At 45.7% G+C, this 22,391-nt stretch overlaps 3 protein-coding genes across 3 annotated transcripts; 1 reads left to right on the top strand and 2 right to left on the bottom strand.

The window, feature by feature from the left end:
- Nucleotides 1–3,450: 3,450 nt before the first annotated feature.
- On the bottom strand, nucleotides 3,451–9,049 carry si:ch211-212k18.5 (sal-like protein 2). Its single transcript, XM_038995251.1, has 3 exons — nucleotides 8,974–9,049; nucleotides 3,791–7,134; nucleotides 3,451–3,585 (listed from the first exon to the last, which is right to left on the bottom strand). The coding sequence occupies exons 1-3, from the start codon at nucleotides 9,047–9,049 to the stop codon at nucleotides 3,451–3,453; spliced, it is 3,555 nt and encodes a 1,184-aa protein (XP_038851179.1).
- Nucleotides 9,050–11,221: 2,172 nt separating this feature from the next.
- LOC120048989 (E3 ubiquitin-protein ligase CCNB1IP1) lies at nucleotides 11,222–12,788 on the top strand. Its single transcript, XM_038995250.1, has 4 exons — nucleotides 11,222–11,518; nucleotides 11,808–11,954; nucleotides 12,201–12,369; nucleotides 12,619–12,788. The coding sequence occupies exons 1-4, from the start codon at nucleotides 11,222–11,224 to the stop codon at nucleotides 12,786–12,788; spliced, it is 783 nt and encodes a 260-aa protein (XP_038851178.1).
- A 459-nt stretch (nucleotides 12,789–13,247) lies between these two features.
- Nucleotides 13,248–18,444, bottom strand: LOC120049256 (tetratricopeptide repeat protein 5-like). The gene is made up of 10 exons (XM_038995501.1): nucleotides 18,184–18,444; nucleotides 16,764–16,896; nucleotides 16,119–16,330; nucleotides 15,445–15,589; nucleotides 15,101–15,192; nucleotides 14,894–14,950; nucleotides 14,650–14,796; nucleotides 14,297–14,511; nucleotides 13,891–14,035; nucleotides 13,248–13,598 (listed from the first exon to the last, which is right to left on the bottom strand). Exons 1-10 carry the CDS (start codon nucleotides 18,244–18,246, stop codon nucleotides 13,479–13,481), a joined length of 1,329 nt encoding a protein of 442 aa, XP_038851429.1. The 5' UTR covers nucleotides 18,247–18,444; the 3' UTR covers nucleotides 13,248–13,478.
- Nucleotides 18,445–22,391: the final 3,947 nt, after the last annotated feature.

The raw sequence follows: 22,391 nt of genomic DNA, 5'->3' as shown, positions 1-22,391 counted from the left end.
GTGACTTTTACTTGAGTAACTTTCTATTAAGGTATCTATACTTTTACTCAAGTATGAAAATTGGGTACTTTTTCCACCACTGCTCATTGATGATAAATCGATTAAAGGCAGACATTAGCTGTCCATTAACATTAATAAAGCATTCTCAACTGATCAATATCTATAGGTAGCCTATGTCATCAAAAGTTTGTTGATCAAGTACCCCCTCCACACTTGTGTGACAACTCCACACGTTTCCTCTCAAACCCAACCACCATCCCTGCATCACTTTCTAACTCCACTTGTTTGATTGAGACATGTCTCTGTCTCATTCCCAACGCATGTGGACAAACTTCTCACACATGGCTTCTTTTCAGCCCTTTGTCTCTTTCCCCTTTCTGCTCCCAAATTCCTCTCCTTGGTTACCGGTTGTCATGGTTTTAGGAGCCCCAGCTAGTGGGAAGGGTGGTTGGAGGATTAAGGCGGCCATTTTGGGGACAGCTGGTCCAGGTCTGTGTGTGTGCTGCCCCCTGTCCCGCTCACTGTCGCTTAGGGGAGGGGGGGCTATCATTGTGTAAGGATTAAAGCTTCCTATGTGTCAGACTATTACACTGGGAGGGGAGGACAGAGAGAGAGGGAAAATGAAAGAGAAAATGAAAGAGGGTGAGTATGAAAGAGAGTATGACAGAGAGAAAGAAGGGGGGTGAGGGGGGCCTCTACAGCTGCACTTTCAATCACACAAGCACTGATTATCCCTTTCACACACACACAGGCACGCACACACACACACACACACACACACACACACACACACACACACACACACACACACACACACACACACACACACACACACACCCCAGAACCACCGAGGAACTGAAACATACAAACGGAAAGTGAGGCCAAAAAAGGCAGAATAAGTAGAAGGCTATAGCGTCCAGTCAAAGGAACTGTGAGACAGACAGCCAGACATACAGAGCCCTGAGACAGACAGCCAGACATACAGAGCGCTGAGACAGACAGCCAGACATACAGAGCGCTGAGACAGACAGCCAGACATACAGAGCGCTGAGACAGACAGCCAGACATACAGAGCGCTGAGACAGACAGCCAGACATACAGAGCGCTGAGACAGACAGCCAGACATACAGAGCGCTGAGACAGACAGCCAGACATACAGAGCGCTGAGACAGACAGCAAGACATACAGAGCGCTGAGACAGACAGCCAGACATACCGAACGCTGAGACAGACAGCCAGACATACAGAGCGCTGAGACAGACAGCCAGACATACAGAGCGCTGAGACAGACAGCCAGACATACAGAGCGCTGAGACAGACAGCCAGACATACAGAGCACTGAGACAGACACAGACATACAGAGCGCTGAGACAGACAGCCAGACATACAGAGCGCTGAGACAGACAGCCAGACATACAGAACGCTGAGACAGACAGCCAGACATACAGAGCGCTGAGACAGACAGCCAGACATACAGAGCACTGAGATAGACAGACATACAGAGCGCTGAGACAGACAGACATACAGAGCGCTGAGACAGACAGCCAGACATACAGAGCACTGAGACAGACAGCCAGACATACAGAGCGCTGAGACAGACAGCCAGACATACAGAGCGCTGAGACAGACAGCCAGACATACAGAGCGCTGAGACAGACAGCCAGACATACAGAGCGCTGAGACAGACAGCCAGACATACAGAGCGCTGAGACAGACAGCCAGACATACAGAGCGCTGAGACAGACAGCCAGACATACAGAGCGCTGAGACAGACAGCCAGACATACAGAACGCTGAGACAGACAGCCAGACATACAGAGCGCTGAGACAGACAGCCAGACATACAGAGCGCTGAGACAGACAGCCAGACATACAGAGCGCTGAGACAGACAGCCAGACATACAGAGCGCTGAGACAAACAGCGAGACAGAGCACACTCCGACATACAGAACATGTTGACATGCAAACAGAATACTTAAACAGATAGATGAATAGTCTGCGACCAGCTATACTGAGACAGACAGAGTGATAAACAATATACACAGACAGACAACCAAAAAGCTATGTTTTCACCATCAGAAGTATTTTATTTTCTGTTTTTGACATAAAAAATATGGGAAGCACATGTTATCATAACTACAAAAAACAATGGTTGGGAAAAAACATACGAAGGCTAAATAAAGTACTAAAACTAAACCGATCTAATGTAGGATACAGAGCAGACAATTTCTGCACGGCAGAAAACTTGAACTCTCAAGTGCTTTGAGAGAGAGAGAGGGAGAGAAGGAAGAGGAGGTAAGAGGGAACAGGAGGGAGGGTGAGAGGGAAGAGGAGGAGAGAAAGAGAAAGGGAAGAGGAAAGAGACAACAGACATGGAGGGATGAGGTTATCCATCCGACATAGTTCATCCTGGTCCTCGGGAGGTTCAGTTGATTTATACACCAGTTTCTGCTATACTTCAACACTAACCTGGTACCAAAACTTCACAACAGTGAAACATAACACAATCTATTTGGCTGTCAGGCTACTTCTGTATGTCCCTGTGCAGATATATCCAATAAATTATGGATAAATCAATTACAATCACTGATATAAGTCATCATTGTTCATTTCTCAGGTTCCTGCTGTATGGTCACTCACAACGGCAGGAACCAGGATTGCCAAAATACATTGTATATACGGACTGGTCAATGTAACGCAATCATCATCACCATCCTAATCTCTGTTTCAATGGATGTATAGACAGTAGTGTAGACAGTCAGTGCAACTCCATTGAAACATCAGTACAGCAGCAAGACAGTTTAAAAAGTCAGTAAAAAAAGAACTACAAATAGTAACAGGGTTAATATATACAAGGAAACGGCCACTACTACGCTGGCCTGTTTTGGTATGGAGATCGTACCATAGATCCTAAAGAGTGAAAACACATTTTTCTCCTTCACTTCATCCCCATTTTAAAATTCAAATGTGAATTTCATTCATATGTTTGACTAGAACTAGCTGCTCTCTAAAACATACATCCCTGCTCATCTATTCAATTGCGATCCAACACACATAACGACACGGGTTGCCGTTACACTACAAGACAATTCTGTGACATCATGTTGTCAATAAGGCCTCATTGTGTTCTTTGAGATAGTGATATCGTAACCATGCCGACTGAATTAAAACTTCACAACAATCTAACCTTCTATTATAGACAAAATAGACCCAACTGACTAGTACCAAAACTACACAGAATTAAAATCAATCGTTCTAGAATCAATTCTAATTACATGAAGAAAATACATTCCCTTGTCAGGGCCTTAAAAAAAACAGACTGATGCCATTAAGCAGCCAATCATGTCTTTTTACTCAGTAGTGTCCACAGGTTTCTCTGCTTCCTTCCCAGATGCAGCAGTGATTGGCTGATTCTCTAAGGTAACACGTTTCTCAGGAGCTTTGGCCAATCGTTACTTTTCATCCTCCTTTCCATTTGCTGAGACCGAACTCGGATCCTCCGTAGTTTCATTGTCATTGGTCAGGGTGGCGGGAGGAGGAGTCCCGGTGGGAACGTTGGTCAACATAGGGTGTGTCTTCATGTGTCCCTGTTGATGGAAACAGAACATAACTTGAATTAGAATATATTTGCTAACATAACACAAACAAACACAGGTAAACATAAGAAATAGAGTGATTGCACCAAACTATTTTAATTTTCCAATCTCAAGAATCTAAATGTAGCTTCTGTCAAGTGTTCTGTAAGAACATATGGTACTAATATATTCTATCCTTATCTTATGCTTTTTAGACCTTTAATCCACTGCGACTGGCGTATGCCTTCCCACACAGGGTGCAGGAGTAGGGTTTGGAGGGCGTTGAGGCTGGGGTGGCTAGCTGGGAGGCCTCTGGTTCCTCTGGAGCCCTATCACTCTCCTCCGTGGAGCTAGGGGTCTGCTTCTCTCTCTCAGGCCCCTCGACCGATGAGGTATCTCTGGATGCTGTGCTCTCACTCGCCCCTTCAAGTGGGTCTGTCTCCCGTTCAGGACTGGGCTCCGGTGGGGTGATACTGGGGGACTGGGCTGGCTCTGAAGCTGCTTTAGGGCTGGCAGGAGGGGTGAGCGTGGGTGAGGGGTTAAGGGTGGCAGGGGATTTCGGGGTGGAATCAGATTCAGGACTGGGGATGAGTCCATCTGGAGAGTTGGTCTGGTTCACTGTGGTTGAGCCAGAACCATTGATGAGCCCTCCTGACCTACTACCATCAGTATCCAATGCTGGTCTAGAGACACAGAGGGCAAGAGGGATGTTTTCCTCCTCCTCTTCCTCACCATTCCCCACTGAGGCTGGCAAGGAGCTGGTCAAGGATGTCTTGGGTAGACTAATTGGGCTGGCGTTCGAAAGGTCAGCTGGGGAGTCTTGCAAGTCTTCCAGAGAGGCTGCAGACGGGCCGGAGTCTGACTCAGATCTTTCCCCCAGGAGCATGGGGTCTTCTGGGGAGGGATTATGGGTCAGAGGTGGGCTAATGCTGGCCGTGGAGGGCGAGGGTTCACACTCCCCCTCTATAGGGGGGCTCGGGTCAGCTGCCTGGGATTGCTTGGTTGCCGGAACTCCGAAGTCTAAGCTGCTGACCAGCGAGTCAGGGTTAGAGATGGAGCTGGTCATTTTTAAAGCCAGGGGGTGCAGGCCTTGGAGGCTGGAGGGATTGGATGGAGAGGCTGTGGTCATTTGGCCCAGATCTTCTTGGGTCATATCTGTACCTTCCTCCCCCTCTCCCCCTGGGGGTATCTGGCCCCCCAGGTGCATGCGGATGTGGTGCTGCAGCACCAGGGCATTGGTGAACTTGCGTGGGCACAGCGGGCAAGAGTTCTGGGTGCGGGCGTTGGGCGGGCGGGCACGGTGGGTGGCGAGGTGGGCCCTCAGGCTTCCTTTAGTGGAGAAGGAGCGTCCACACAGCTTACAGGGGAAGGGGCGTTCGCCCAGGTGGGTGGCCTGGTGGAGACTCAGGGCCCTGGGGCAGGAGAGCACCCGCAGGCACACCCCACACTGGTTAGGGGCCAGGGCGGGATCGGTGGATACAGGGAGACCCTGTCCCCGCCTGCTCACCATGGCCTCAGTGTTGGGGTTGGGGCCAAGGCCCAGGGCTGCCATCATCTCCCTGCGGTAGGCGCTGGAACTTGTGGTCAGGTCGTGGCCGTGGGTGTCCCCGTTTGAGGAGCCGTCTGCTGGGCCGCAGGAGGAAAACTGGCCCCCGCCCTGGGGCTGCTTCTCCAGCTTCTGGACCAGTCGCTGCAACTTGGAGGTGTCGGAGGTTTGGGTGAAGGAGGTGGTGGAGGAGGAGGAAGGGGAGGACGTGGGGAGTTTAGGATAGGGAGGGAAGGGAAGCTGGGTGTGGGGGGAGGTGAGATGGGAGGTAGAGGGGTGGGTCCCCGGGGGACGGAGGAGGGCGAGGTGGTGGGGCGAGGGTCCTCCGGGGAAGAGGATTTTGGGGAAGTGGGCCAGCTGGGAGTAGGGGGAGCCTGGGTGGAGGGCGGAGTGTGGAGGTGTGTTCTCATCAAACCTCTGCTGCTTCGCCCCTTTGAACTGGCCACCCATGGAGGATGAGGATGATGGCGGTAACACACTACCTGAGGCGCTGCCTGCTGCAGCAGAGGCCCTGTTCAGCTGTAAAAGGGAGTGAGCAGTGGACAACAGTGCCATATCCATACTGGGTGGCATAGGTATAGAGGAAGGGGGGGGGCGAGGAGACGCCCCGGAAAGGAAACCGAGCGCCATTCCCTCCGTCATTCCTTTCACGCCTCCGAACGGCGGTTCCTCGTCTTCTGCCCGGCGCTTCCTACGTCTCTGGCCGGTGGTGGCGGCGACGGGGGCAGGGCTGGGCTGCTCCAGAGCCGGGGGGAGGAGCGAGAGCGACAGCTCAGGGTTCTGCTCGCGGTGACGCAGGAAGTGGGCTTTGAGGTTCCCGCGGGTGGTGAAGCGACTGAGGCAGACGGGACAGTGGTAGGGCCTCTCACCCGTGTGGGAGCGCAGGTGGATTTGTAGCGAGGAATCACTGCTCAAGACCTTCCCACAAAACTTACAGGCATGCTGAGGACGTCCTGCTGAGGACAAGGACCCCAGGGAGGAGCTGGACTGCAGCAGGTGGTCCTGGGAGTGGCTGGAGGTGGGGAGGGGCAGGGTGGGGAAGCTGACCCCGTTGTTGTGGCCAAAGGGGGAGGTGTTGGAGGATTTCTCGTGGAGATAGTGCGGGGGGAGACCCAGGGACAGAGGATGCATGGAGGAGGCTATCGAGGAGCTCCAAGTGGTGGAGGAAGAGGATGAGGGCGAGGTAGAGGAGTTTGGGGCTCTGCTCCCATTAGTGTGAGAGGAGAGGCTGGGCTTGGACACAGTGAGCTGGGGGAGGAGGGAGGGGAGGCCGGCCAGGAGAGGGGAGGCCGAGGATGGGACAGGGGCAGAGCAGGGATGATGTGGTGGGGAGGGGGATCCTGCTGTAGGTATTTGGTTCTTCTCTCCACTACCAGCCTGGGAGGTGTCTTGGGTATAGATGGCCCCTCCTAACCGGAGAACATGCCTACAGATCTCCTCAGTCATCTGCATCTGGTGGATCTGCCTCTGCTGCAGCACCCTCAGCTCCTCCAGGAGCACAGCCAGGGTCGGTGGCACCTGGATCTGGCCTAGCCCTGGCACCAGGGGGCTGGAGCCATTCTGATGCCCAGGACTGGTGCTCTCCCGGCGGGGAGGGAGGCTAGACGAGGAGGAGGACAAGGAGGAGGTAGTGATGGTGGCAGAGCTGCCCATCTGTGGTGAGGTCATAGTGGCGTGGGAGTGGGCCTGATGGGAGAGGGGGTGGCCCGATGTCTGATTGAGGTTGAGTGGCAGGGATTGGGTCTGGGAGGATAAAGAGGAATGAGGGAAGTCTGGAGAGAGGGATGAGTGGGTGTTGGGAAGAGAGGTGGTGTAGGGGGCGATGTGGCTGGGCCAGTGGGGGGGCGGAGAGCTTTCGCTGGGGAGGGAGGGTGCGTGGAGACCCCCGGGGGACGGCCGAGGGGCCAGGGGGGGCTGTCGGCCTTCGAGCGAGGTGGGGGAGGACGAGGAGGACCCAGATGAGGTCAGTTCTGAGCCCAGAGACATGGACGGTGACTTTGCTGACAGCTGGTCATCTATGGACAGAGAGAGAAACAGAAGGATTAGGACTGGTGCCTTTTCATCCCCCTATTCAACCAAATGAAAAGTTCAGTTTCATGATCAAATTGTTGATGTTAAGTCCTCATAAGAACCATGAAAGACAGGGAACGAGCCTCATTCTTTATGGAATTGAAGTGGGAGCTCAAAGTAAGTCTATAAGTCCTAACTTTTAACTGTAATCATTGATTACAACAATTGCTAATGTTTCCATATTAAATTCAAGCTTAAAGTTTCAGTCTTCTCATGTAAAGCAATGCATTAGCAAATATTGATAGATAGTCTACAAACATGCCGAGTCACAGTCTTTCCCCTTACATTATCTTGTCTTCTGTCCACTCTACTTCTTTCCCGAGGAAAACTCTCCAAACATCTTCTGACAACACAAACCACATTGTTGCTATGGCAACACGTTTAAAAGGACAATGGCCATAGCCAAGAAAACCCATAACCCCTTCTAACCCGCCCCTCACTCCAGCAGTTCACGTCTTTCATCTCCCTATTCACCCTTCCCCCCTGACGTCACATCAGGGGTCAGAGGTCGGGACACGCTAAGAGTCCTGGGCACTGTCCAGAGGCTTGTGATTGGTCTGCTCCTCAGATCTTTAGAGCTCTGGGGTCAAATTCTTTCAGAATCTTGAGCACAGAGTGAGAAAGAGAGAAACAAAAGAAGAGGGGGGGGGGTATGGACAATGGAAAGACAAACTAACTATTCCCTCCTAGAGGGATAGTGATGGAATTAATGACTGTACTACTGCTGCTAAATAGTCAGTCTTGGTTCTTTTCGCAGAATTCAAGGTGTTCAAAACCAGTTCCTTTTAAACAAGTTCCTCTCTGTGGAAATTTACCTGCAGAAGTTCTAAGAAGTCATTCGTATTTTTAAGGTGTGTTTGTGCAGCAAATGCAATATGATTGAAGGTGCATGCATTCTGCATTCTCCCCCCTCTGCATTTTACACACTGAGCCCCCCAACTGGGTAGGTGTATACAGTCAATAGAGTTGGGGGTAGAGAGGGAAGCATTCAGCAGTGAGCATTCAGGAGGGGGGGGGGGGGGGGGGGGGGGGGCAAGGAGGAAATGAAACATGAGGGAGAAAAGCATGGAGAGAAGAAGAGAACAAGGAGAAGAGATTAATCTTTACCAAAAAGACCCCTCCTCCACCTCTCCTTCCACCCACAGATCCAGCCTTATTGTTGGTGAATAGGGAGACTTTCCTCTAAGTAATGAAAGACCTCCAGTAGTCATTCTGAGCAGACTGCTAGTTTCCTAGAGGACTAAGCATCACAGGAAAATGGCCACAGATGGATGTTACCATCCAGATCACAGGGACAAGTTTACAGGGCTAGCCCTCATACCTGGAGCTCTCCCCTACTGGGGCCCATTGCAGAGCTACAGCAGACTGAGCAATCCACTGAACTCTAATTTATTGCAAGAGGCAATGACTTTTTGTAAATATAAAATGTGCAAACATAAAACACAGACATACACAGATCGAGTTATGATGATTGATCACCTGAGTAAAATGACTTTCTAGATGTGAAAATAAAGATGTGAGGAGGAATTGACATATATAAAGTGCATCTATATTAAAATAAACAACTTGTAACTTTAGTCCTACTCTCTAGCGGGATTTTAAATCATGTTTCTCCACCTTATCTAACATTAACTTATTTAATTAACCCTATTGATCACCATTATAGTTGTAAATTCCAACCTGTAACTTTTCTTGTTGCTTCATTCATTCATAGAACTATAGGGAATATCCTTGGAATAAAAACAGACGCATGCCTTAGAATACCCATAATAAACTTTTCTCACCGTGCGATAGTAACCGCGTGCCCCCCGGGTCCGAGTTAACGAGCTGCTGGGGTCGTTTCTGCTTCCGGCGTGACATGATTCACGAGGAGACGGAAAGAAAGGGGGCATCAGCCGATTAAACAGCACTGGCCACTTTAAGCACTTGTAGGCTTCGAGTTCCAGAATCCGCCAAAACTCAAATTTCAGGAAAATGTGAATGTCCAGTCTGCATCTAGATGACGTTATCGAATGTTTATCCCTTGCACGTAGGAAAACAAAGAAGAAATAGAAATCCGTATAGACGCACCGTGTCATATGAGGCTGCGGTTAGTGCGTGTGGCTGTTTTTCTAAAATCGTCTCTCGCTCTCCAAACTTGCCCAATTTGTGGCGCCCCCACCCCCGCTCCCTTGCATACACATAGCCTACGCAGGCACACATAATAACATGCACACACACACATACAATCTCTTCGTGCTCCTCACTGCTATTTGCATTTCAATGGCGCGGAACACCGACTCCCTGGTTTTCCCTTTTCTCTCTGTATTTCCTTCACGCCATCACTAAACTCTCAATCAAATATCATCATAAGGGTGTTAAAATCCACATGAATAAATCAAATATATGACTTTACTTGTTGCATGCTGTTTGAACCCATTCAACTCCAATTTATTGACGAACTTTGAAATGTTGCCTAGTTCATGGACCATTATTTTTGGCACAACATTTGGGGGAATTAAGTGATAGCAAATGTTTGTACTAGGCTTTGTAGATAAGTTAATAAATAACAAAATCAGAATCCTTAACAAATACACGAAATCCTGATTCTATTTGTGGTAGCTAAATTATCCTAGTTTACGCTACAAGTGGTCAAGAGACTGGGAAATAATAATAGCCTTATCATTGCAATATATGTGATCATTATGTGCTAATTATTCACGGAGAGGGCAAGAGGGATCATATAGGCCAACCGTTGCAGAATGAATGGGCACATTTGCACACAGATTTACATATGGCTAATTGTCAACAAAGAGGTGGTGTGAGACTGTTGAAGCGGTGCCATCCATTCCGCATCAGAACATGCATGTGTTCCATTCCATGTCACTCTACACACTGACCCCCCCTTCTACCAGTGTCCTGGTGCGCAGGCAGAGCTTTATTTAAAAGGCAGAGAATAGATGGGAATCTACGACAATGGCGCACTGGACACAGTTGAGTGAGCACCTCTTCTCTCTCACTATGAACCCCCGGATCCAGTGCTGCTCCAGCACAATGCCCTCTTTCACCCCCCGCCTTTACTCCTGTACCACGTGGAGGAGGGATAAAAAGAGAGCGAGAGAGAGAGAAAAGGGACCCTTTTTAAGTAGGTGTCTCGCATACATGTCCCACTCAATACATGGTGGACAGGAATGAACAGCAAAAGGCTGGTTAAATGGAACCAAAATAATTAATAGCATGGTAAATACAATGATTGTACAAAGATGTGTGAGGATTAAACCAATGCCAAGTAAATAAAAAGCATAGCATCAACCTGTATAAAAAACGAATCAAGTATTCCAGACATGAATAGGCAAAATGTTACCAAAAATTCCACTAGTAAAAATGGATGCACTTTCAAATCACATTTTATTTGTCACATGCACCGAATACAACAGGTGTAAAAGTTACAATACAATGCTTACTACAAGCCCTTTACAAACAATGCATAATTTTACCAACAACGCAGAACTCAAACTTGTAATTATCCTTCCTTATTATTATTAAGGAACATATTTAACTTTAGTTTTGACTACTAACGAGTAATACCTATTTTATTACGTCTATAATAAATGACTTATTTGATTGGTCCATTGACATTTCTAGCAAGCCAATCAGAATTTTCATTCGAGCCCGCTTCAAAGACATGCACTGTAGCTAGCTAGTAAACCTTTAGCATCAAAACATTCCTCAAACGTCCTAGTTTTGCCCAATTAAACAGGTAAGTTTGTTGAACCCATTGAGTATCGTACACAGCTACATTTGTATAGAGTTGTAGCTAGCTACTAATTTCAGAAATAAATGTTAGAACTAACGTTATGGGTATTTGTAGTAGCAGTATGTGTGGCGAGACAGTTAGCTAGCATGCTAGTATGCTAAGGATGGCAGAGGTTGGATGTTGCATACCTTGTATTACGACACGTTACATCATCAACGAAACTTTACGTCATCAAACTCTGTGTGTGAAGTGAGTGTCTGTGAAGTTTCACCAAGTTGTTCTTGTCCCCGACAGCCATGTCTATGTGCGATGACAATCTGCTCTGCAACTACCCAAAGTGTCGGGCGAAACTGTGTGGGTTCGCCTGGGTCACAGCTTGCTCTCACGCCTTCTGTGACCAACATGGATCCGGAGAGTTCAGCCGCTCCCCGGCAATATGCCCGGCCTGCTCCTCTGCACTCTCGGGGAAGCTGGACATCGTGCGCACTGAGCTGTCGCCATCTGAGGAGTACAAGGCCATGGTGTTGGCGGGACTGAGGCCAGAGACAGTGCTGGACATAAGCGCCCGTGCCCTGGCTTTCTGGACTTACCAGGTATGTCAGTGTGTTGCCTATGACATTCAGGGTATGTAATTACTCCATTGTTTATCTCAGGCCTGGTCTAGGAAACCCTCCGAGTGTGCAGGCTTTTGTTCCAGCCTGGTACTAACACACCTGATTCTACTGCTCAAACCAAGCCTGCACACCCTGTGGGTCCCCAGGACAAGGGATGAAGGACACAATTCAAGAAATGGGAGTGTCAAATCTATCTTATACCATCACCTTCTCACGGTGTGTGTGCTTGTGTCCGACATGCGTGTGCATGTGTGTGTGTGTGTTGCAGGTGCACCAGGAGCGTATGTTCCAGGAGTACAGTCTGTCCCGGGCCGAGGGTCAGGTGAAACAGATGGAGAAGGTGCTGACCCAGCAGAACCAGAGCAGAGAGCTGGAGCTCAATGCCATGAGAGGGGAGATCACCTCACTGAAGAAGGTACCACCTTTACGTCACATCAGACCCTGGAGTGGGCAAGCTTAGTCTCCTATTGCTCCATTTGTACACTAACACCTGATTCAACTCATCACAATTAGTGCTGCTCGGCCGGAACAAATGCCCTTCACCACCCGAAATGAATGCTCAGCCCTAACCATAACCCAATCACTTTTATTTAGCCTTCTTATATACTCTACCTCGTTTTCGCCCTCCATCTCATTGGTATCCCTCTCTTGTCTCTTTCAGGTGATGGAGGAGTACAAGAGGAAGTACAGTGAAGTGTCAGAGCGTCTGATGGAAAGGAACAGACAGTACCAGAAGCTACAGGGGCTCTATGACTCGCTGAGGCTTCGCAACATGGTGGTGGGGGACAGAGAGGCACCACGCCAGCCAGGACCCCCGGAGTTCAACACAGGTTAGAGAGGGAGTAGAGTCTGAATCCTGATTAGAGACGCATCTTGGAGTTCTGTCTGTGTAAAATAATATGTGTATGTCGTTAGGAATTTGCCTGGAAGTTTGAGTTCAGCTTGCTTGTCTCAACTCAGGACTTGCCCCATAGGATTGGTTAAAAACAAGGATTGCAAGGATTGGTTAAAAACAAAATGTATAAAAGAGGCGTAGAGAATACCAGGTCTGAAGATTCAACCCCCTACCCATTTCCCAGGGGTGGTCAGGCAGCCCTCTCCCCGGGGGAGTCCTCACTTCCTGGGCATGGGCCCTGAGGGGGACAGCCGCCTTTTCTCCTCCCTGGAGCCCGATGCTGGAGCCAAGACCTTCTTCCAGTTCAGCTCTCCTGCCAGAGACAGGGGCCGGGCCTTACTCAAGAAATACTGAGACTAGAATTCAAATTCTAGAACTCCAGGATTAGAATGAATAGAATAATTGTATTTCTGACTGAGGCAACGCTGGTTGGGTACCTGGTTGCTGGATCAATGACAGCATTATCATAGTGTAGACTGTCAGGTTATCTAAGGATGGTTTGATATTCATTTTGTAGTTGCCTTTTTCTTACCTGAAGTTACTGTATCTTGACGAAATGCTCTGATACAACATTTACGTTTGCATTGCACTTATTTTGTCAATAAAATTCAGCATGACCATTGTAAGAAAGGTGTATGTTATTCTACTAAAATGTTATTTTTCACTGAAAGGTTTGACTACCTTCCAGTGAAAGAGGATCAACTATATAAAGCATGCATGTGAAATCATGTCCACATTGGAGAAAGACACAATATTTGGGGAATGGGGGTGTTTGTTTTAATGTCTTGAACACATAAGCCTGACACCATTGTCATCGTAATGAATTATCATATTGTAGTCAGTCATTTACAAAATCCCTCAGCCTCCCTCCCACAAAATACAAAAAAAAACGAAGAAATATTTATAAATATGTACAAACAGTGTATTCCTAAAGACTTTAACATAACAAGGATATACTATTTACAAAACTCACACATGAAAACATTTTGAAAAAACAGGCACTCGCTCATCATGCTTCTTCCCTCCGCCGCCCTCCTCCTCCTCTCATTCACTCTGGGGCTTGTAACTGACGGAGGCTGCAGTCTGAGCCTGGACATTCTGTCTCTTGCCATTGACGATGAGGAGTAGGGGAGAGTCCACTCGTATACTGCGGAAGTCAAACGTCTGCAGGAGGCACAGGGGAGAAGAGAATAGATCAGAGAATCAGAAATGTTGCGAGTATCAAGAATTGCGTTTGTTAATGTAACATCATACCTAATACAGAGAGGATTTCCATCTTTGGACAGTGCAATCACAGTTTGTATTCTAGTCAGATGCTTTGTATGTTTATAGCACAAGTACTGCATGTTGTTGTAGACACCGACCTGTTTTCACAATGTTATAACATTCCTATCACAAGTTGTGTGCAGTGGTCCATGTTAGCTGGAGAGAGAGAGAGAGAGAGAGAGAGACTGACCTGGTCGTTGTGGGCTACACTGTGGCGTTTGACCTGGGGCTCTGGGATGACCACTGAGTCGCCAATCAGAACACCCCAACTGTCTGCTGTGTTATAAACCATGATCACGCAGCAGGTCTCCTCACTGTCCACCATGCCAAACGTACTGGGAAAGAGAGACAGTCACATTACTGTCTATCCACCATAGAGAATGTACAGTAAGAGGACAATTCATCATAAAACTTCATGTTCAACCAAGGGAATGCACTGTATGGTATGGAGAAAAACATTCATAATTATGCAAAGGGACACGAAACGCTATCTATCATTCTTTAAATGCATAAAGAAACATGTATGCAAACACACACAAAGTGCACAGCAGGTCCCACATTACAGATAGAATTCTATCATTAGACGGTAGACTCACAAGGCCATGCGTCCCTCGGAGGCCAGGCTGAACACCACCTTGCCCAGGGCAGCCACCCCAGTGTTGTGGCCGTGTGTCAGGGCAGACAGGTTGCGGGGCTCCAGGCTCCCAACGCGGCCTGCGGGGGAGCGGAACTGAGGGGAGGAGCACGGCCCCAGGGCCGACGTGCTGAGGTTGGAGAGCATTGTCCGCAGGCGCCGGGCCTTCACCTTCCCCTGTAGGGGTGAAAGAGTAGCAGACTAACCAGTGGGAAAGAATAGTACTCTGCCACCACCTACTGGTGATTTATAACACACTTTCCTTTGCATCGGTGAATGGTAATAAGAAATGCGTTTGTAGTTCTCCTGTCCTACCTTGTTCTCTGTGAGTGCTGTGAGTTTCTCCAGGTATTCCAGCAGCTGCCTCTCCCTCTCTGGAGGCTCTTTCCACGCGGGGTCCAGTGCCGCAGCCCGGCTGTACCCCCCCAGCGCAGACCCAAACATCTCCTCATACTGGAACAGCTGAAGGCGGGGACACAATCATGCATTTTTCTGATGTAATTCATTTATCACATGCCTATTGTAACAATCATATCAGAATATGTAAACAATGTGTTACCGTGGCTCTGTTGAAGTGTAGATCAGGGTTGGAGGTTTCTGTCCGGTCCACTTTCTCCTGAGAGAGAGAACAGAGAGGAAAGGAATTATGTAGTGTTGCTGAACAACGATTATTGCCTGAGAATTAAATTGACTTGCCCATACTGTCCAGTCAGGCTTTTGTAAAAACAACCCAGTTTGGTGTGCGTGTGTGGACATATTCACTCACAGCCTGTGCGTAGGCACTCAGAGCCTGTTGAGACATCTGTGGATTCTGTCCGCAGGTGAAGAACAGGGAGATGTAGGCGTTTCCTAGGATGTCTGTCAAAAAATACCAATAACTCAATGTTCCACTCATATTCAGCACTATAAGACATTCTTCTCATAGCAGTCATTTACATAAACTGCTGTTCTTTTATCCTCTCTTTTGAAAACGTGAATTACAGCCAAAATCATTTCCCACCATGCTTAGACCCATCCACATCTCCAACGTATGTAACTGTACCCATACTCCACCCCAGTAACCCCATGTGAAATGTGAATATCTGTTATGAGACTACCCATCATACTCACACCAGGAGGTGCCGTCTGTGACGTCCAGCTGTACAGCCTGCCTGGCCATGTCCACACTCTCCAGGACCCTCTTCCCCTGCTCATCACTGCCCGGTAGCTGCCTCAGCACCATGGACAGACTGCGCAGAGACACCTTGTTCTTACTCTGGGAGGGAGGGAGAAAACATATGGGATGAGGATAATCCAGATAAAACCATGAAAAGTAAAAAAATATATATATAATTATATTGTGGCCTGTGTGGTCCAGCACAATTATGCCAGATTTGGAATGGGTTGGTTGGTTTGGGAGTAGGTCAATGTAAATGATTTAGGAATAGAGGATAAAAAAGAGACCTTTGTGAACAAAAGATGTGAAGTTAAAAAGAAAGAGATAGACAAAGAAAGGTGTAAACAATGGGAGAGGAAGAGCTATGGCTTGGAAGGCTGAGAGAAACAGCTGTTGTTTGTGTAGAACTAAGGCTATAACCAGTGTTGCACACTTTACATGCATTCTATTCATGTTATCCTCTCAGCAAGGCTCTACTGAATACTTTGTTCTCAACACAATAACAGTACCACAACACTGACATCGCTCTCTCCAGTTAACCTCAAGAGCTTTGTGATTCCTGCGGTCTATAAATTAAATAACGCGCAGCTATGCAAATAAAATGTATTACTACTGTATTGTTGCTAACCTGCTGCAGGGCTCCAGTGAAGCAGGTCTTGGCGGTGGTCAGGTCTCCTTTCTTCCAGTACTGCTCCCCCAGGATATTCCAGCCCTCCACCAGCCCAGGTTCCAGCTTCACGGCCCTGGACAGGCACTCCTCGGCGGTGGTGCTAAACTCTGGAGCCACCCCCAGGCAGCGGCCCCGCAGAAGCAGGAACTCAGCTCTGTGCTTATACGACTCTGGAGAAGACAGAGAGATTATTCTGTAGTCAATTGAATTATTTTGTGTTTGAAGATGTAACCCCACATATTAGATATCAAATGGAGGCAAAGCTGAACTCAGCACTGTGCTTATGTAACCTCGTCCCCAGGCTCAATTGCTACAGTATGAGAGAGCTGGCTGGTGGACGACAACAGTGCTTATAAGACTAGATGAGATGGGTGGACACAAATAGTCTTAGTTATGTAAGTCATTGATGAATAAATAATGCATAAAGACATCCCTCTCCAGTCAGGCAAGTGTGAGTACTGAATAGTGCAGTAAAATGTGTGTAGCTAAACATTAAAATACCAAATGGATTCAAAGCTATCATGCAAAATGTCAGTATATTATTTTTTACATGTGTAGTTACTAAATCACAACACACCTTCCTTTTCTGTTCTGTCATCTCACCTTCTTTCTCCCTAAGCTTCGTTAGAGTCTTCTCCATCTCCTTTGCCACATCACTCTGTTTCCTCCCTGCATCCTCCACACTGTGAGTCTCAAAGTAATGATCCCGAAAATTATACAACTCATCCACTAGTTCCTGACCCAGAAACAGAGATGGAAACTGGTATTGATACCATGGTATTGATACCAGAGAAAGAAACTAGATGCATGATTAGAGGCAGATGATGATACAAGAATATGATTTTTCAATCTGTTGCTGAATAGGACTGGACTGCAAATTTACTTGATGAGGCTAGGACCCTTGCATGAGTGGGTGCATGCATGCTCATTGGCAATGAGGGATCCATTACATTACACATAAGAGTTATTGGAAGAAGGTGTCTTCTGTAAGAGCGAGTTTTGTTAAGAGCCCCGACGTTCAGTCTGAACATTAACATGCATGTAGGGTTTTGAAAGCAAAGGACCGTATATTTCATATCAGTGAGAAAGTTTTCATTGATACACACCTTCATAGGGTTATTATTCCCACAGATCGTATATCCATGTTACAGTAGACAGACAGAAGAGAGAGGGACAACCTGTGCTAATTAGCTATATGGCATGCCCCCGGACAACTGTGTAATGGAAGAAGGCTGCAAAAAATGTGTTGTCACTGAAAAATACTGTCGGCTACAACTGTGATAAAGCCGGTTAAAACATTGATATGAAAGTAAAAGGGCTTTATGTTTCTAAAACTGTATCACAATTTAGAATCGATTCACGTTTAGATGGCGTATTTGGCTGCTTTATCTGCCAGAGACAGTCTACCTCTTAAGATACAGTATCATATAAGGTCCTGACCTTGGACCTTAAGAAGTAACGATAGGCTCTTTAAAAAATACATATTGGGCTATGAGGTATGATGACGCAGAAAGTTGGAGAGAGATTGCAACTGAGAACGATGCACACCATCCGAAGCTAGCTAGCTAACGTTAACTAGCTAACTGAGGAGCTTGATGCATAAACATATAGAGAAAATTGATGGCTCGGCAGATTTAGAGACAACCAACTCCGGTTGAAGATAGCTAAAAACCAACCACAAACAGATGTTGGTCGATTAATATGACAGTTGGTGTCAGTTGTTATAGTAACGAGTCTGGAGGAGAGCTAACTAGCTTTTATTTTATTTTTTATTTCACCTTTATTTAACCAGGTAGGCTAGTTGAGAACAAGTTCTCATTTGCAACTGCGACCTGGCCAAGATAAAGCATAGCAATTCGACACATACAACAACAGAGTTACACATGGAATAAACAAAAGCTACCATCAAAGGGAAGATGTAATTTGTCTAACTTTAGACAAAACCTTAATTAAAATAGTCAGGTTAAGAAACCTCATGACAATATATTACATGTAGGGATTATAGCATTATTTTTTGCAATACCTTTAAGATCTGTAAGTAATCTTTCTCAGCCGCAGGATCACCATCCTTATCCACTTCCGCCATCTTTCCCAGTGGTTGTTGGAAGAAGAATTCGAGAAAACTACATTGAAAACACAGCCCCTGCTGGCCAAGAGGGGTCAGCAGTAGGAGAAAATTAACATATTCGTTTCTAAACAACTCTTATTTAGTGAATGTACTAAATCGAAGTTTGTATTATTATTATTATTTATTTTACCGCAGATTGCTAACTAATGAACTATCTAAGTTTGGATAGTTGTTGAACCATGAACCATAAACAAGCGTTTTGCCGGAAGTATCCCCTTTCGAACCGGAAATGTGTCCTTTTCCAAAACACATCCGCCTTCTGCTCATGTTAACAAATCTATTTATTTTAAATAGCCACGACCTAACATAACCTAAACATATTATTTCAACTAGTTCTGCGAGGTGACAAATCCTACTTGCAATAAAATAGTATGATTTTTTTTTAAAGTTACCCGTTAGATTTTCCAGCAAACAAGAGAACCATTCATTTATTGTTGTTGCCGTGTCCACACATAGCTATTGGTCCACATTAATCCCGCTAAACTAACCGAGCCTGTACACTTGATAGCGGTAAATCGCCGCGTACCGTTTAGGCCGCCCATTTAGCTTGTGGGCGTGCTGGCAGCATGTTCAATTGTGTGTCAAGAATTCAGCATTGCATGTTTGTATGAAGGTCTGGTTACCTAACTTCATATTAGCTAGCTATCTTGATGTATTTATCACTGTAAAAAAACAAACTCCAAATGCATTTGTAGGTAGTTAGCTAACAGCCATGGAAGAGGGTGAAAGGATAGCAGCCCCAACTGTCAGTGAGAGAGTAGGCTATTCCTAGAAGTGAAGATGGAGATAATACACTGCTCAAAAAAATAAAGGGAACACTTAAACAACACAATGTAACTCCAAGTCAATCACACTTCTGTGAAATCAAACTGTCCACTTAGGAAGCAACACTGATTGACAATAAATTTCACATGCTGTTGTGCAAATGGAATAGACAACAGGTGGAAATTATAGGCAATTAGCAAGACACCCCCAATAAAGGAGTGGTTCTGCAGGTGGTGTAGTAACATAATATTCAGTGCGGTGTAATTTGACTATAATTTAGTCTGTTTCTTGTGAGGTTTTCTGTCCTCACATAAAGAGGGCTATGAAAGTCTGTCTACATATGAAGAGGTCCCAATTAAGAGTAGTGGTTCTCAGTCCAGGTCCTGGGGACTCAAAGGGGTGCAAATTTTTGTTTTTGCCTTAGCACTGCACAGCTGATTCAAGTGATCAACTCGTCATCAAGCTTCAAGTGATATTTATGTATTCATTTGTGATGCTATCCTTGATATGATCCTGTTATCGTCACATACTACACATGTGTGTGCCCATGCATCTATCAATCCAATGTTATCATGATTTGTTATCAGGGATATTATTATAATCCACAATGACCTGGTGATGTAAAAGTCAAATAATTACATTGTCTTCCATATTCCTACAGATACCTTGTAACTGGAGATTCCTTAAACGATTGCCTACAGTTAACGTGTAGGGCACTGCAAGGTTGGGTGACCAGGGCCATCTAGGACTGCCTCCTGGAGGAATTCAGGTGTGTGAAGTCTACCTGTGTCCTGCATAACTACATGAGGATGGACACGAGGACCAGGAGTGAATCTGCAGCTCACCGCCGTGTGCCAGGGGAGAAGTCTGCTGCTCTACAGGATGTTTCAAGGATGGGGTCCATCAACGCAGCAAGAGAGGCAATCTGTGTGCGGGAGATCTTCACCTCCTACTTTTTCGAAAAGCTGTTCTCTAACACCATAGACTACACTATGCACAACCAAAGGCTCTTTTAAGAGCCATTCACATTGCAATAAGAGTATTCTTCCATTTACTTAGCTATGTCAACTGCAGTTATTCAGTTCCCAATTTCTCTCCCTTTGATTTCTACTTCTCAGGTGACAGTGCTGTTTAGGTAAGGGTGTGATGTCTGTACAAAAAGAAAACAGGCTATTTTAAATCACCCATATTGAAAAAATGTAGAACAAGTAGACACCCTATAACCCACACCGACACACTCATGTATCAATCTGATTGATGGATTGTGTTGCGCAGTAATGTGGCTCCTTCCACCTTCATAGAATAGGCAAGACGGCCAACCATGGAGAATAGTAAGACACTTCATTATTTCTATAACTACGCTATATTGTTTTTCCTCGTGTGTCCGTTTATGTTTTTCAGCATAAAGAACTCTGCAGCTACTTAGTGTGGTGTGGACACCAGGTGAGGCCACACATGGATTCCTGTTGAACACAGTCTCTTTTAACTTACTTTATTTTCTCAATAACAGTCTCTCTCCTTAACTTCATCCTTCTCTCTTCTCCCTAAATCCTCTAGGTTATATCAGCTGTGTCGCTGAACCCCTCCTGCATTGGAACTGGCTACATAGAGGCCACAGCATGATCAGAGGTGAGAGGTCACTTGGTCAGGTCAACAGGAACTATTATTAAAGAGATACTTTACATTGAAATACAGATAGAGATGCAGTAGTGCCAGAGTTAATGATCCAAGGTCAGTTTTGCATTTCACCTCCTGATTATTATGACTAACAATGTTAGAATAAAAACTAAAAACAAGGCTAAACATGCTCTCCCTCTTCATCTGTCTCTCGCCTGCAGATATGTTTTGATGTGAGAGGATGCCAACCCGCAGGCCTATCATCGCCACCTCACCCACTTTTAAGATAACCTTTGGGCTGACTAGACACTATTATGTAATTGTGATGAACTGAGAGAATATTTGGGTTGCACTGTGATTCATTAATCATATGCTGCCTTCCCTGCTCCTATGTTCTTACCTCTTTCCCTTTCTGTCTTTTACACCTCTTTCTTCATCTGTTTTTATAATGCACAACAGATGCGCATTGAAGTACAGATTGAACTTGTAATTATAATATTTATAATGCATGTATTTATAACACTTGGATAATGAACTTCTTTCAATAATGCGTTTCACATTCTCTACTGGTTTGAAATTAAGTCTCATTTGATGAAATACTACACATATCCTGTTTATCAGATGCAGATGAAGGGCATTAGATATTGACATGAACCGGTTTTAGAGTATTTACATGATGCATAGAAAGTGTAGTGTACTGTTTTTTTAAATTCTATTTCTGTATATATGAATTACAAATCAGCCTTTTAATTAGTTAAATCCTGTTTCTAGTCCATTAGTTACAATGTGTAACCCTTGATGTCCCAGGACCAAGATTGGTAAACACTGTTGAAGTGTATAATTGTAATACATACATACATACATGCATATACAGCATCATTCAAAGACTGGAATTTGATACTCCTGGTAGTGGATATGACATTCATACCTGAACTGCACCTTTAGTTGCTAAGGTAGAGTACATGATGAGTGAATATATTAAATGTACAGGCTACAAAGTGAGGATCTCATGCATGGTAATAACTACATGTAAATACGACTTGCATCCTTGGCACAAAGTTATATTCTACTCAATCCATAGGCTTCATTAATGTCATTCAGACTGTTTTGAAGTTGTTACAACTGTCTATGATAGCTGAGGTTCATAGCTAGGTTCTGAACTAATATGTATACCAAACGTTTGGGCCCATACACAGATCGGCTAGATAGCTACACATTCATAGGCATACAGGTATTTTTTATCCTTCACTTCACAATAAGCAAGAACATAACTAGCTACTTTATTTAATCTATCTGTATTGCATGGCAATTATAAGCAAGGCAAGCTTACAAAATAGTACATTCAATTTGCAGTAAATGTTTAGCTAGCTAGATTCTTCACATCCACTGTTTCACAAGATGACTGCCTGGTTTGCTGGTTGTTTCAGTATTACAATTTCATACTCATGTCACAACATCATAAAGCTGGCTAACGTTAGCTAGTCAGCTAACTTGCTAAATCACGATTTTCGTAAATTATCTTTATGATTAAAAAAAATGCATAGTCCTTTGTCTCTACATCAACTAACATATTTCTATCAACTGTACGTTTTTTGCATCGTTATGACGTTATAATCAATTACATTTGCTTCCAGCCATGTTTGCTGAAGAAAGTCTCCGGCTTTGGGTTGCATAGCGTCAAATTCGTCATGGGAGCCACTCGATATGATTGGTCATTGCCT

The sequence above is a fragment of the Salvelinus namaycush genome, chromosome 6 (assembly GCF_016432855.1).
Source record: "Salvelinus namaycush isolate Seneca chromosome 6, SaNama_1.0, whole genome shotgun sequence".
Lineage (NCBI taxonomy): Eukaryota > Metazoa > Chordata > Actinopteri > Salmoniformes > Salmonidae > Salvelinus > Salvelinus namaycush.
The sequence above is the reverse complement of the archived record's forward strand: the minus strand, read 5'-3'. Positions and strand labels throughout refer to the sequence as shown.

Excerpts from the sequence above, each read along its gene's own strand:
- LOC120048989 (XM_038995250.1), top strand. The coding sequence starts at position 11,222 with ATGTCTATGTGCGATGACAATCTGCTCTGCAACTACCCAAAGTGTCGG. Across the intron at positions 11,955-12,200 it reads AGATCACCTCACTGAAGAAG|GTGATGGAGGAGTACAAGAG; the intron begins GTACCACCTTTA and ends TGTCTCTTTCAG. Across the intron at positions 12,370-12,618 it reads ACCCCCGGAGTTCAACACAG|GGGTGGTCAGGCAGCCCTCT; the intron begins GTTAGAGAGGGA and ends CCCATTTCCCAG.
- si:ch211-212k18.5 (XM_038995251.1), bottom strand. The coding sequence starts at position 9,049 with ATGTCACGCCGGAAGCAGAAACGACCCCAGCAGCTCGTTAACTCGGAC. Across the intron at positions 7,135-8,973 it reads CACGCGGTTACTATCGCACG|ATGACCAGCTGTCAGCAAAG; the intron begins GTGAGAAAAGTT and ends CTCTGTCCATAG. Across the intron at positions 3,586-3,790 it reads CCAGTCGCAGTGGATTAAAG|GGACACATGAAGACACACCC; the intron begins GTCTAAAAAGCA and ends TTCCATCAACAG.
- LOC120049256 (XM_038995501.1), bottom strand. The coding sequence starts at position 18,246 with ATGGCGGAAGTGGATAAGGATGGTGATCCTGCGGCTGAGAAAGATTAC. Across the intron at positions 15,193-15,444 it reads CACAGACGGCACCTCCTGGT|ACATCCTAGGAAACGCCTAC; the intron begins GTGAGTATGATG and ends ATTTTTTGACAG. Across the intron at positions 14,512-14,649 it reads CAGCACTCACAGAGAACAAG|GGGAAGGTGAAGGCCCGGCG; the intron begins GTAGGACAGGAG and ends TCACCCCTACAG.